Source organism: Gouania willdenowi, chromosome 9 (genome assembly GCF_900634775.1).
Source record: "Gouania willdenowi chromosome 9, fGouWil2.1, whole genome shotgun sequence".
NCBI classification, from domain to species: Eukaryota; Metazoa; Chordata; class Actinopteri; order Blenniiformes; family Gobiesocidae; genus Gouania; species Gouania willdenowi.
In genome coordinates, this window is record NC_041052.1 from 34,694,156 (window position 1) to 34,707,209 (window position 13,054).

Below are 13,054 nucleotides of genomic sequence, written 5' to 3' on the forward strand. Positions count from 1 at the left end.
TTTCTCTGTTTGTCTTCATGTCCTGCAGCTCGATGGGACCGTAGATCTGGACGAGAGACGTCTAATCCGTTCAGCACTCCGCGAGCTTAGGAGGAGAGAGATTGAGGACATGGAGGCCGCCCTGGCCAGCAAGAGGTTCCGACCCACACGCCTCAATCAGCAGGAGGACAAGGAGAACCAGCACAGGTGGGGGCTCCCACACACACATACAGGCACACACTTGTACTTGCTTTAATAAACGTCCCACACCAGGTGGACTGCAGCTGTCGAGAAAACGTCCAAAAACCCTAAGGCATCATTTATTATTTCTACTGGGAAAAAACCTGGAAAAGAAAAGCAAGGAAGCAGAGACTGGAAGAGGACAGAAAAGAAAAAATGTGCACATTCCCCACCGATTATTTATTATTCCACAAGAAAATGCTTTTCGCTTTGTATTCAGAGCCGAATGCCTCATGTTGAAGTGTCGATTGGTTTTTACCGGTAACAGAAAAATGCTCTAAAGCTACAGTACGTCTGTGGGAAAATACTGTTTGGGTGGCGAAACAAACAACTATCAGTCTGCCTAATTAGAGAAACCTTTGTAATTATTGACATTTTGAAAGGCTTTTCAGGGAGGCATAGATTTGTTGATGTAATTAACTGTCTGAGTTGTAAATGTCATACTAACGTACTACTCATACTAGGTCTGATGTCAAAATGAGTATGTAGTGCGTTCACATTAGATGGTATGGAAAGATTGAGTATGCGAAAAATACCCAGACAATATACGATATCCGGACATTTCCTAAGTATGCACAGTGGGTACACTAGTCATACTCAACAGTCCCATGATGCATTGCGAGCAGAATGTAAAATTGTCCTGGGACCAGCTTCAAGCTAAAAATCAAACATCCCCATTTCAAAATAAAAGCATCTCTTCTTGTCTTCCATTAGTTTTTTTTTTAACTCTTTTGTAAAAAGGGCTCTTGTTTTGAAGTTAACCAGAAGTTTATCAGTAGCACAATGGAGGGTCTCCGAAAATCTCAGAAATGTCGACATTAAAATGTGTTTCTATGAGTTTTATGGATCAAATGAGCACATGTTGATATTCTACTTGGTTACACTCTCACTTCAAATGTTTTCAGAACTTTCAAAAGTTTAGAATCAACAGAGATTTTCAGCCTCAAGGCTCAAATATACTCGAGCGGACACCCGCAAAAAGGAGTCCGTGAGGAGTCCACTGGGCCAATTAAATACAAAGCTCAGTTTTTATTACCGCACTGACTTCTCCGCATAGTTGGTTTCACACAAAACACTGCTCGACATTGTATTGACCTGCATTTAATGTAACACCGACCTGTATTTCACCCACCTGGTGAAACAGAAGAGAGGCTGGCAGATGAGCTACAACAGTAGCGACACCTTTTAAAACATGTCCCAGGAGTACAAGGACTACAGAGAAGTGCTAAGAATCATGGGACATGTAGCATTTCAATGGAAACTACTATGCATTGGTGCGGCCATGTATGTATGCTCTGAGGAGAGCAGACAGTCCATTGTGCCCGAGGGTCCGCCCGAGTATGTTTGAGCCTTCAGTGTGATTCAGATTTTTGTCGTTGTAGGTTCCAAATGCATTCTGGGAAACTTGGAAGTATACTTCATTGGGAATGCTCACCATCCTAATCCTCTTAACCATTCTGATAGTATATAGTAGACAATGTATACTCATTGAGTTTGTAGTGCCATTTCTAACACAGTCACCTTCCTCATTGTCCAGCAAAGAGTCTGATTTTTGCGACTGCCCATCATTGTTTAAAACCTTTGCATTTCAGAATCAGAAATGTTTTATTTGCCATGTACAGTTTTGAGGACAGTACAAGGAATTTGACTTGGTGGTTGGTGCACAAAACAAGCAACAAAAAGAAATAAAAGAAATAAAAACAACACAACAAAGAACAACCCAGCAACATAATTAATAATAATGATAAATATAAAGGATGAGGGATAAATAAAGGATAGATAGAGAATAAAGGAAAAAAGACCCACACATTGATTATCTATAAACTGTAAACGCTTTATCTTCAGATCTGGAGCTGCACTGATTTGATTTGTTGGCTTTAATCTATCTACTGGTGTTAACATAAGATCCAAGAGATGTTGCAATTCCAGCATCAAATGTGTGGTAAAGTCCAGGTGTAGCTCTTACTGATGGCAGTTGGAGAACTCGCCTTCTGCTGCTATTGTTTTCCCTCGTCACTGAATCCTAATAAGACCAGTGGCGAGACCTAATCATTTCCATTCACTGCAGCTCTCGGATGACTCGAATTACAAAAACAAAGGTGGTGCCTCACCCGAGCTACTTAAAAAAGAAAAAAGTGCACCTATAGTGACATCCGTGCACGAGTCAGAAGAACCGTATGAAAGCTACATTTTTCCTGTTGTGGAATGTGAAAAATCCCGGCCTTAACCTACCTCACGTTCTTTAATACTGGCGTCTCTCAAAAAGAATGGGTGTAATGTGACAAGTGATGGAGGGAGTGAGTAATAGAAACCAGCATAAAAGCTACTACTGGGAGAGATAATTATTAGGTTTCATAAAAGAGGATGAAGGCAGCATTTGTGTTTTCTCTTCGCTTCATCTCATCTCACTGAAGTCACAAAACGAGACTTCAGTGTGACTGGATCACATTCTCATATTTAAAATCACTGTGTTTCAGGTCAGAATCCAGCAATAACTTGGATGTGCTGTCAAAGAAACTCCAATCCATCAGGGACATAGATGAGCTCACAAGAATGGTAAGTGTTTATCAATCACACTGAAAGGATTAGCAGCTTGTCTTTTTGTTGGGGAGGCACTGAGTGTGTGTTTCTGTGTGTGTGTGGTGTGTGTGTAGCTTCGTGCAGCCGGTGAATACGAGGAGAGGAAGATGATCCGAGCAGCCATTCGAGAGGTCAGGAGATGATCTGCAGTCAGGTGAGCCCGTGGAACCCTCTGCCTCACGTCTGTTGGCAGCGTTAATCACACACCACATGTGTTGTTGTGATTAATCCAATCAGGCTGATGCATTTCACACTGTGTTGTTGCAAATCAAACCATGAACTTTGGTTAAAGGGTCAGAAAGTCAGAGTCCAGAGGCCTGAGGAGTTATGGTCAGTACTCACGTTACTACTCCATTTGGAGTTGCTTTTATGGGCACTTATACTTTTTTGAGTATATTGCTAAATCAGTAATTTTACTTGTACTTAAGTATGTTTTAAAGAGGTAAAGTATTTTTTAAATTTCCACACCTACCATTACTGAGTAAAGGTTATCATTTTTTTTGTTTTAAAAAGATCACATACATTGTGATATACATATACTGATATATGCTTACTCAAGTAGAAGTACTGTTACTTGATTGAAATTGTACTCGAGTACAAGTAAGTCATACATAAAATACTCCAGCACAAGTAAAAAGTAGCTCATTAAACAGTACTCTAAGTAAAACTTACTAGTTTCTTTTCACCTCCACATGAATTTTGTAATAAATCTTGCCACGGTTCCCTTACATACAGTAAACATATCTCATTATAAACTTAAAAGAAGAAACCAAATCTACCACAATAGAACTTCATTTTTTTTTCCACAGTGGTATCTGTGTGAAATGAAAGGTTTGTCAAAATGCACAATAAAATAGCAACAATGAATTCAATTCAAAGTAAGAAATTCTCAGGCTCTAAGTATAGGATTACATTTATGAAATCTAAAAACTGAGAAAATACCCTTCATCCAAAGCTCTTTTGGCGCTGTGCATTACGTTTAATCTGATTGGTTGGCTAAGATGTGATGCATTTGATTGTTGTCTGGTCATTTAATTTTTTGTAGTTTCACAATGTCTATTGACCATTTTAAAGCAAAAAATATATAATTTATCCAGTAACAGTTTGGTGTAAAATGAACTTAAGTACAAGCAAAATTACTGATTTAAAAATATCCTCAAAAAAGTACAAGTACCCATAAAACCAACTCAAATGGAGTAACGTGAGTACTTGTAATCTGTTACTATGAGTACAATTTTCAATCAAGTAACAGTACCTCTACTCTTTACACCTTTGTTTATGGTCTGATGCAGATGTGAAAGAAAAAATAGACTTTTGTTTTCAGTGCATGCAATGCTGTCTGTCGCTATAGTAACAACAGCAGATCCACCTATGATTGCAGGATCAGATAATGGATTCCTATCAGTCTTATAATGCTGCACGAGGCCATGAGACTCTATCAGGCCCTCAGACAGAAGCACGGAGAGAAAAATAAGAAGAACCAAGATCCACCCAAAGTCACCTCTGATTACCTTATCACCTGTAAACTGTGTAATCCACTCAGTTAACGGGGTCAAAGGTCAACACTGGTTCACCTCATTCAAATATTGCCGTTGCATTAATATATTAATCACAATATTTTATCTAGCACTTTGTGCCAGCTGTGGCTGCCTTAAAGGGCTATTTAAATCAGTTGAGTTGAGAGGTTAAGTTTCCATGACTTTCATTGTTTTCAGGAATCGCGGGAAAAGGGAAAAAGTGGCAGCTGCTGTCTGGAGTCGGAGAATAAGGACCTCAGGGCAAGATGGGATCTGTGGTGAGTAATGAGCATCAGTTAAGAAGAAGGCAGAATTATAAAACTAGTGCTCTCAAGAGATTTTAAAAAAGTACAATTAATTATGCTCTGTAACTTAATTAATCTAACCAAACCTTTTTTAATCTCACCTAAAAATAGCTGAGAAAAGGCCTCAACTTGAGGTGATTTCATTTAAATCAATTCGATTATTGTAGCAAATCAAAAGATGGATATACTGTATAACAAATTGGCTTTATAAAGTCATTTATTGTTTTTGACCATTTACATTCCGTGGTATGTGAAACTAGTCCCAAGAGCTGCTGCCATCTTTAGTTTACACCATCAGGGGAAATATTGATGTGTACTTTTTGTCAATCTCCAAATAATATAAAATACAAATGAAATAAAACATCAGGTCCATATGTAGCGCTATAAAGTTAGTACATCATAAACACTAGGAACACTTTTCTGAGCAATACAATTATTGAACAATGAACTTGTTGCTTTTTCTCTCCTTCAGATAATATTTATCAGGTGACTTTGTTCATTCATTCATTTTAGCTCTGAACCCTGTCATCTTGTCCAGTGGGGATTGGAGACACGGCGTGCTCGCAGCATGTAGCAGCTAACACTGTCCGAGTGTCTGTATTAGCTGTCCGTGCTAGCTGCTACATGTTTAGCATTGAGGTGATAGCGGGGGCTGCAAAGCTCTGGTGATCACAAACTATTTTTTGCACAATTTTGCACACAACGGGGTTTTAGTTTTCCATCCGGTGTTTTTATAAGACACAGTTAATGCAAACGAAGCTGAGAAGCTCGGCACTCTCTCGTCTTGTATTTTAGTCTGTGCATCAGTATTATGGGTATACCGGGAAAAAAAAGCAATTAATGGCATTATTTTTTTTTGTCAATTTTTTTCTTGCAATTAATTAATCACAATTAAAGCAGAACTAAACTTTTTAACCTTAATAAATCCTTCTCATAGTCCCTGTGAGGGTAATACAAGTGTTTATGGGGTGATTCATCTCCCCCTGCTGTCTCTGGCCAGAAAACCGCACTTGCAACTTTCCTCCCTACAATCCAGTGGCAAGACGTACTGCTTTACAGCAGCCCAATACTAACTAATGCTATGAATTCACTTTTCTCAAACTTATATCATGGCGGAGCAGCAAAAAAAGGCAGAGAAGACCTTTGTCTGAGGTACGGAGCAACTCCATGCAGTGACAGCTCAGCAGCAACACACAGCAATCACACACTGTCGTCACGGCAACAGGCACGCACACACACTCAACCCAGTGCTCCATCAGGCAGCGCACACACAAATATCTATCTATTCCTCCATCGATCCATCTATCCATCCATCCATTTTCAGAGCCACTTTGTCAGCACACAAACAGACACATCACACACACTTCCACACTCCCTTCCGTATTACTCCCACATCATTTATTTATTTTACTTGTCTCTCTTCCTCATACTGTTCACATGGTCACATGGGACTATATGTGTGAATGCACCCTTAGTGTCACTGTTGTATTAGGATTTTTCAGTGATCGATTGCTACCGTCTTGGGGGAGCAAAGGTGTGCATGTAGTTGTGGGGTGGGGCAGGCAGCGGGGGGTGTGGTGTGTTTACAACAGTGACATAACCAAAAGGGACCTTTAGGGGAGCGCTAAGTGCAAGTTACTTAGTTCTGCTTTAAAGTGACAGCTCTATATAAAATATCAAAGTACTATACCCTAATGCAGTCTGACCGTTCACTCCAGTCATCTCAGCTCAACGCTGAACTGTCTAAGTTTAACATCTGTCCTTCCGTCCAACCCAGCTCAGCTCAGACCAGCTCGTGGTATGGCAACAGTAACCACCGAGGTTTGCTTCTGCTGCCGCAACAAAGAATGCAGCAAAACAACAGCAAACATTGTGACTTGAGTCACACACTATGTTATGAATGTAACCACAACATCGAAACACCAACACACAAAAAAATAAATGCATAGGCAAAAATAGTGTGCTGGTTTCTTGTTTTGCTTGGCCAGTGTTGAGGTGAAAGGTGAAACTGACCTTGCTTGTGGTGTCAAGTGAGGTCAGTTTGTTGTTTCTAACAGGACGGACTCTCAGCCTGGTTATGTGTCTAAAAAGCACCTAAGAGAGAGATTTTTGTGGCCCATCCATAAAGTAAAAATGATGGTCCATTTTTCTATGAATCTGTGATAACCTCATTTATTTATTTATCTGAATAATATCCACTGTTTTCCAGGAAGTTTATTATTATTTGGGGCATAGTATATAGTCATCTAAAAGATGTAAATCTCTTTTTTACAAGAAATAAAATGGGTTAAAAGTGACCAAAAACGGTGGAAAAGGTGGTGAAATGGTATTTTAAAAACCACAGAAATTGGTTAAAAGTTTCAATGTATAGTGGCCAAAAATTGGTAAAAAGGGGTTCAAAGTCTCAATATTGGCTTAAAAGTGGCAGAAATGGGGGGAGGGTGTTATGTAATTTTAAAAGTAGGAACAATTATTTCAAACTGACAACTATTGTGCATAACAAATTGTGAATTTGGTTAAATTGACAAAAATAAGAATGAAATGTGGTGAAAAGAGGTTAAAAGTGACAAAAAATTAAATTCAACATTATTTATATAGCGCAAATTATATAACGTAAGTCATCTTTGTAAGAAAGAAGAAAAAAGAAAAAAACAACAAAGGGTTAATATTAGGGATGTAACGATTCACTCAACTCTCAATACGATTCAATTCACGATACGGAGTTCACGATACGATTCTCTCACGATTTATTTTAACAAAATGGGACTGTAGACAAATGATGACTGAAAAATAAATATATATATATATATATATATATTAGAAAATACTGTACTATTTTCCTTTATTTTTTATTGTCAAAAGAATCCCTTGATAAACTATAAATAAATAAATTTTTAATGAAATAAATAAAGGAATAATACAAATGAAGAAGAAGCCTATTAATTTAAATTCTGGTTCTATAGTAAACAACGCAAAACTGCATAATAGTTCTTTTTCTTTTTAAAAGTGCAACTAAAAATGTTTTTTGTGCCTTAACAATTGGACTCATTGCACTGTATTTACATCTGATATTTGTTTGGACCAGCGGAGGGCGCTGGTTACCCAGTGGGAGATTGGCATGCAGATATTCTTGCAGTGAAGAAGAGATGCTATGCGCTAGCAGACAGAGCTAATAGAAAAACCTGACTTTTACAGATATTCACATATAATTACAGATATTTTTTCGGTGCTAAAGGGGTATGGAATCATTTATGGACATGTTTAAGAGTAGAAGGCGGCCAGAAAGAAAGTATTAGCAGATTTCGCCCGTCGCCTACACTTTTGGACAAGAGAAGGATAAATATATAGTGCCTTCTGCTGTTTAAAAAAAGTACTGCGATTAATTTTTCAGAAAATCGATGTGAACCGTGATACCTATTAATCGATTTTTAACTGCCTTGCGATTAATCGTTAACATATGTGACATTAGGTGGGAAAGGTGGTGAAAAGAGTTTTTAAGTGCTGAAATTGTTTTCAAATTGGAAAAAATGTGCAGAAAAGACATTGAAATTTGATGGAGAAGTAGCAGAAATGTAGAAAAAATGCATTAAAAAGAGATAAAATAGGGCAAGAAAAAGTGATGAAAATCGGTGAAAATATGGCAAATTTGGTGTAGTTACAGAAAAATTGTAAAAATAGGTAAAAATGGCTTCAAATTAAAAAAATATATATATATTCTTAGTTTCCTGAATTCTTCTGGTGACTGACCCCAAAGTTGAGAACCGCCTGTCTACAGGACTCCACATCCCACAATGCAATGCTCAAAACTTTAGTGTTTACAATGGAGCTTAAAAGATATTTGTGAGCAGCAATTTTAACATTTTACATGTTTTTTTAAGCTAAAGATCTTTGATTTATTGATCTATGAGGTCTGCACTGTGGATTTATTTATCTAAAGACTATTAAACTAAAAGTATTTCACATGACAAACCACAAAGATGTCCTTTATGATATGTTTGTTTAAATCACCCTGTCCCAAGTTTGGTAACAAACTCCACTCATGGTATTGTGAGGAGAGTTCTGTCTGCCCTCTAGTGGTGAAAGGGGAAGGATTCGGTCATCTCATGGTGTTCCCGGGGTCAGATGTTATCTTATCTGCTGTGTTTGATCAGGGCTTTAATGAATGCGCTATTTCCAGCAGGAGGGATTTTTGGCTGAGGAACAAAACACATTTTAGTTTCCATTTTTGTGCTTTCAGTGCTCATATTGCTTAGTCGTAGGAAAATACAATCAGTGACTTTTTTAAGAATACTGGCTGCTTCGCATAAAAGCCCTCGCAGTAATAGGAAGTGACACAAATGAAAGGCTCTGAGAATCGAGGCCTTTGTCTGGTGTCGTTTCTTGGTTTGCTTATTCTCCTCTGATAGGAAGCGATAAAAGGTTGTTAGCGTAACAGGATGCTCAAACATTCAGGACCTTTTACCTCACTTCCTATGAGACAGCTGAACTGGGGAATGAATCAGAGCAAGGGATGGTGGTGTGTAGAGGGAGATAGAAGCACAGACAGACAGACCACCAGCTGTGATCCAGCAGTGCTGTCTGTGCTGGAATGGGGACGTGGCCAAAAACAACATCAGCCAGCAGCAGCAGTCGCAGTAGTAGCAGTAGAAGGGCTCAACCATGGCTCCTTCCACTCTCATCACTGCTGTGGATCTCTTTGAGCTGTTTGCAATTGTCCTGTTAAAGATGGTGGATTTAGATAGACCCTCACAGCAGACACGCACGCACGCACACACACGTAGTGTTGGCAGCTTGAAATGCGAACACATAAGCCGACACGGAAAAGTTTACATGAAAAAGAGTTCCAGTAGGTTCCTTTGTCTTCATTTTAAAATATATGCCAAGGTTTCATTTATTCACAAATGTTTTTCAGGAAATTTACTTTGATCTGCTGACATTTTTCAACTGTCAGTCTTCTTCAGAGGCTTCTGCTAATCGCTTTGATGTTTTTTTGACTTTCACATAATAGTTCCAGCAAGTTTTTTTTTGTTGTTTTTGAATTATATGTTAAGGTTCCATTTATTGAAACGTTTTTCAGGAAATTTACTTTGATCTCCTGACATGTTTCGACTGTGAACTGCCAGTCTTCTTCAGAGGCGTCTGCTGATCTCTCTGATGTTTTTGCGTAATAGTTCCAGCAAGTTCCTTTTTGTCATCTTTTTTTAATAATATGTTAAGGTTTTATTTATTCAGACAAACGTTTTTCAGAAAATTTACTTGGATCTCCTGACATTTTTTTTACTGTCAACTGACAGTCTTCTTCAGAGGTGTCTGTTGATTGCTTTGATGTTTTTTTTTACTTTTGCGTAATAGTTCTAGCAAGTTCTTTTTGAATTATGTGTTAAGGTTTCATTTATTTCATTTATTCAGACAAATGGTTTTCCAGGAAATGTACTTTGATGTCAAGGAAAAATCAAAGCGATCACCAGACAATATGGCTAGAAAAAGTGATGAAAATAGGTTAAAAATAGGCTCAAATTGTTAAAAGAATTAGTTCTTAGTTTCTTGAAGGCATCTGGCAACTCCCTGACCCTTAAGGTTGAGAACCTTACGGGAGAGGAAAAGCCAAAAGTGTGTTAATAAATAATAAATGTGCCTGTGTGGCATTTTGCATCAACAATTTAACCCAGAATTGTCTTTCTGGTATGACTTTAAGTTAAATATATCGAGATTTATATCATATATTGCTATTTTGAGAAGAAATATCAACATATGAGTTTTGGTCCATATCGCCCAGCCCTAGATGGAAGGACTTTTTCACCCAGAATAGGAAAAAAAGTGTTTCTAAACAGGATTACCCACTTCACCTTTAAGGCGGTGGTTAGGGTCAAGTTGCTGGCACAGCAGAGTTAGATTAAAAATCTCATGTGGAGAAAATTGTGCATAAACATGCTTTTTAAAGCTGCAATTATTCAAACCTAAAACTAGGAATTGTCTAAAAAAGCATCAAAGTCAAAAGTATAGCTTCTAAACTTTGTTTCAAGTGACAAACAGTGGAAAAAGGTCAAAACAAAGACGGGAGTGTGTCAGAAGTTAATGTGTCAACCAGGTGACCCATTAACCTGTGTGTGTGTGTGTGTGTGTTGGGGGGTCGGATCCCTCTGGAGACAGAATGGGAGGGAGGGGAAGTGGAGGGTGTGGCTTGTGTGCATTGTGTGTGTGTTTGTGGTGGTGTGTGTTTGTGGTGTGTGTGTGATGTGGCGGAGGGAGCAGAGTAGCTGCTGACGGAGAGAGGTAGGCAGTCAGTCTGCGGAGGAGGAGAAGGTAAAGTGACATTCACATCTTTCTCTGGTCGAATGCTTTCAGTTTGGATGTGTTTTTGTAAAGTTTGTTGTGGGTTTTAAACGTGTCGCCTCATTGGTCGGAGCTTTCCTTCTGATTTGTCTGATTGGAGGATTAGACTTTCTCCTTGGCTCTGTTGACATTTGAGGCTTGTGTACTTAATGGTTTATTATCGCTTCATCCTGGTTACTGGATGGCTTGAGGATGAATGTGATTCATGGGGTGACATTTATTGATGTAAATGGTTACATATTAGTCCATAACGCAGCGCACTTAATCATGTGACTTATATCACTTATAGGATAAGAATATATATATCTATATTCTTTATATTTTTTACATTATTTTTCTAGTTACATTTTTTATATATAGTTTCTATTGTCATATTTTATTTCTTTCATTACTTCTATTTTTCAGGAGTCTTTTGGGTATTCTGTGTGTTGCCTTCTGTTGTTTTTTTTTTTTTTTTTTGCACTTTATCTGAGCTGTCACGGAAGTAAATTTCCCCACTGTGGGATCAATAAAGTTACTTTACTCTACTCTTAAAGTTGTTCACATTCTACTCCTGATGCTGATGTGTGCCGTTAGCTTGTCATTAATATGTTGCAAGAAGAGATTTCAGAAAATAATGAAGCTTTAACCATCTTTAAAGTCTGGTGTTTGCAATTAATAGTTTAGTGCAGGCCAGGGGTGTCGAACTCATTTCAGTGCAAGGGCCAAATACGGAGCAGTTAGATCTCGAGAGGGCCACAGATTTTATGCGGGAAAACGAATAATTTCAACATCAGTGTGCCTGAGTTTACACTTGTACGTATACATAAATTACAAAATATATAAAAAGCTGACAGTAGTCAAGCAATAAGAGATAGATATCAATCCCAACAGGATCTTAACTTTAAATTTCCTAGATTCTCGACCAATTTCTTTTTATTTAAGGAAATGTTATGTAATAATTTTAAGAAAACTAAAGGATTTTGTAAGAATTTTGAGTTTTTTTTTCTTTAACAGTTTAACATTAAAAACTACTGAACTCATGCGATATAAGCCCCTGCAATTATTGTTAAGTTTACACAGTGATTCATGTTTTACTTTCTCCAGTGGGCCGAATTAGATGCTCCAAAAGGCCAGATTTGGCCACCGGGCCATGAGTTTGACACATGTGGTTTAGTGCCTATTGAAATGACGCTAAAGGAAATTGACTGTACACAGACGAGGCCCAGATCTGCACATGGTGACTTGTGTCACATATAAATAGGGGTGAGACTCTGTGGGTTTCTTCACTCCAGGCTGGGTGTATATGATGCTCAGATGATTGCTACTGTATTTCAGACGCTGTAGGTGAGCCAAACGTGTGGTTCTTCAGACAGAAGTAATGGAAAGTAAAACGTCAGGCTTTTTTTTTCTTTTGAAGAAGAAGAAGAAGAAGCAGAAAAGTCATTGAAGACCCTGAAACAGACTGACCTCACCAGAAATGTGATGGATTTACCTTCTATGGAAAAGCGGGAGCAGTAAAGCTTGCTGCATTAATGTGTAGTTAATCTCAGATGTCTGGAGGTGTTGGTGAAGGCGACGTGTCGTTCCTCCCTCTCAGCATCCACAGCTCAGGGTTCAAACCAGTCCACACAGTCCATGTCTCACTGGAGCTAATAGAGAGGGAAGTGGTTTTGTGATTATGAATCACACATTTATGACCCCAACGCTTTTATCCAGAGGCCAGATGGGACCAGGGACTCAGGAGTTAGCTATGAGGGTTGGGGTCAATTATAATTATATATATATATATATATATATATATATAATTACAATTATGTCATAATTATAAAGAAATTTTAGTTATAAGTGAGTTCAGATAGTTGACTTTATAATTGTGATTGTCATGGAAATTCTATAAAACTGTCAGTGCCGAGGTATAAAAATGGAAAAGTTAAGGATTTTTTTTTTTTTTTATAATAAGACTAGTTCAAATATGATGACCACACTTAAACTGGTGTGAAAATGCAGTAAGGCATGAAAAATGTGAAGAAAACACAAAATCAGAGGCATAAAAATGGAATAAAATTTGAAATTCTTTTTTAGAGATAAAGCTATTAGACCCTAAATGTAGTTCAAATA

At 38.0% G+C, this 13,054-nt stretch overlaps 1 protein-coding gene across 8 annotated transcripts in view; it reads left to right on the top strand.

The window, feature by feature from the left end:
* smtnb (smoothelin b) overlaps positions 1-13,054 on the top strand; it is a 112,637-nt gene that overhangs the window by 41,700 nt on the left and 57,883 nt on the right. For 7 of the 8 annotated variants that reach the window (XM_028457191.1, XM_028457194.1, XM_028457196.1 and 4 more), the window contains exons 2-5: positions 29-186; positions 2,697-2,775; positions 2,874-2,953; positions 4,515-4,594. In XM_028457191.1, the coding sequence (XP_028312992.1) occupies positions 4,583-4,594 (12 nt within the window). In that variant the 5' untranslated portion in view covers positions 29-186; positions 2,697-2,775; positions 2,874-2,953; positions 4,515-4,582. Of the gene's footprint in view, positions 1-28; positions 187-2,696; positions 2,776-2,873; positions 2,954-4,514; positions 4,595-10,868; positions 10,925-13,054 lie in introns of those variants that run through there. The other variant, XM_028457198.1, reaches the window with a different exon arrangement.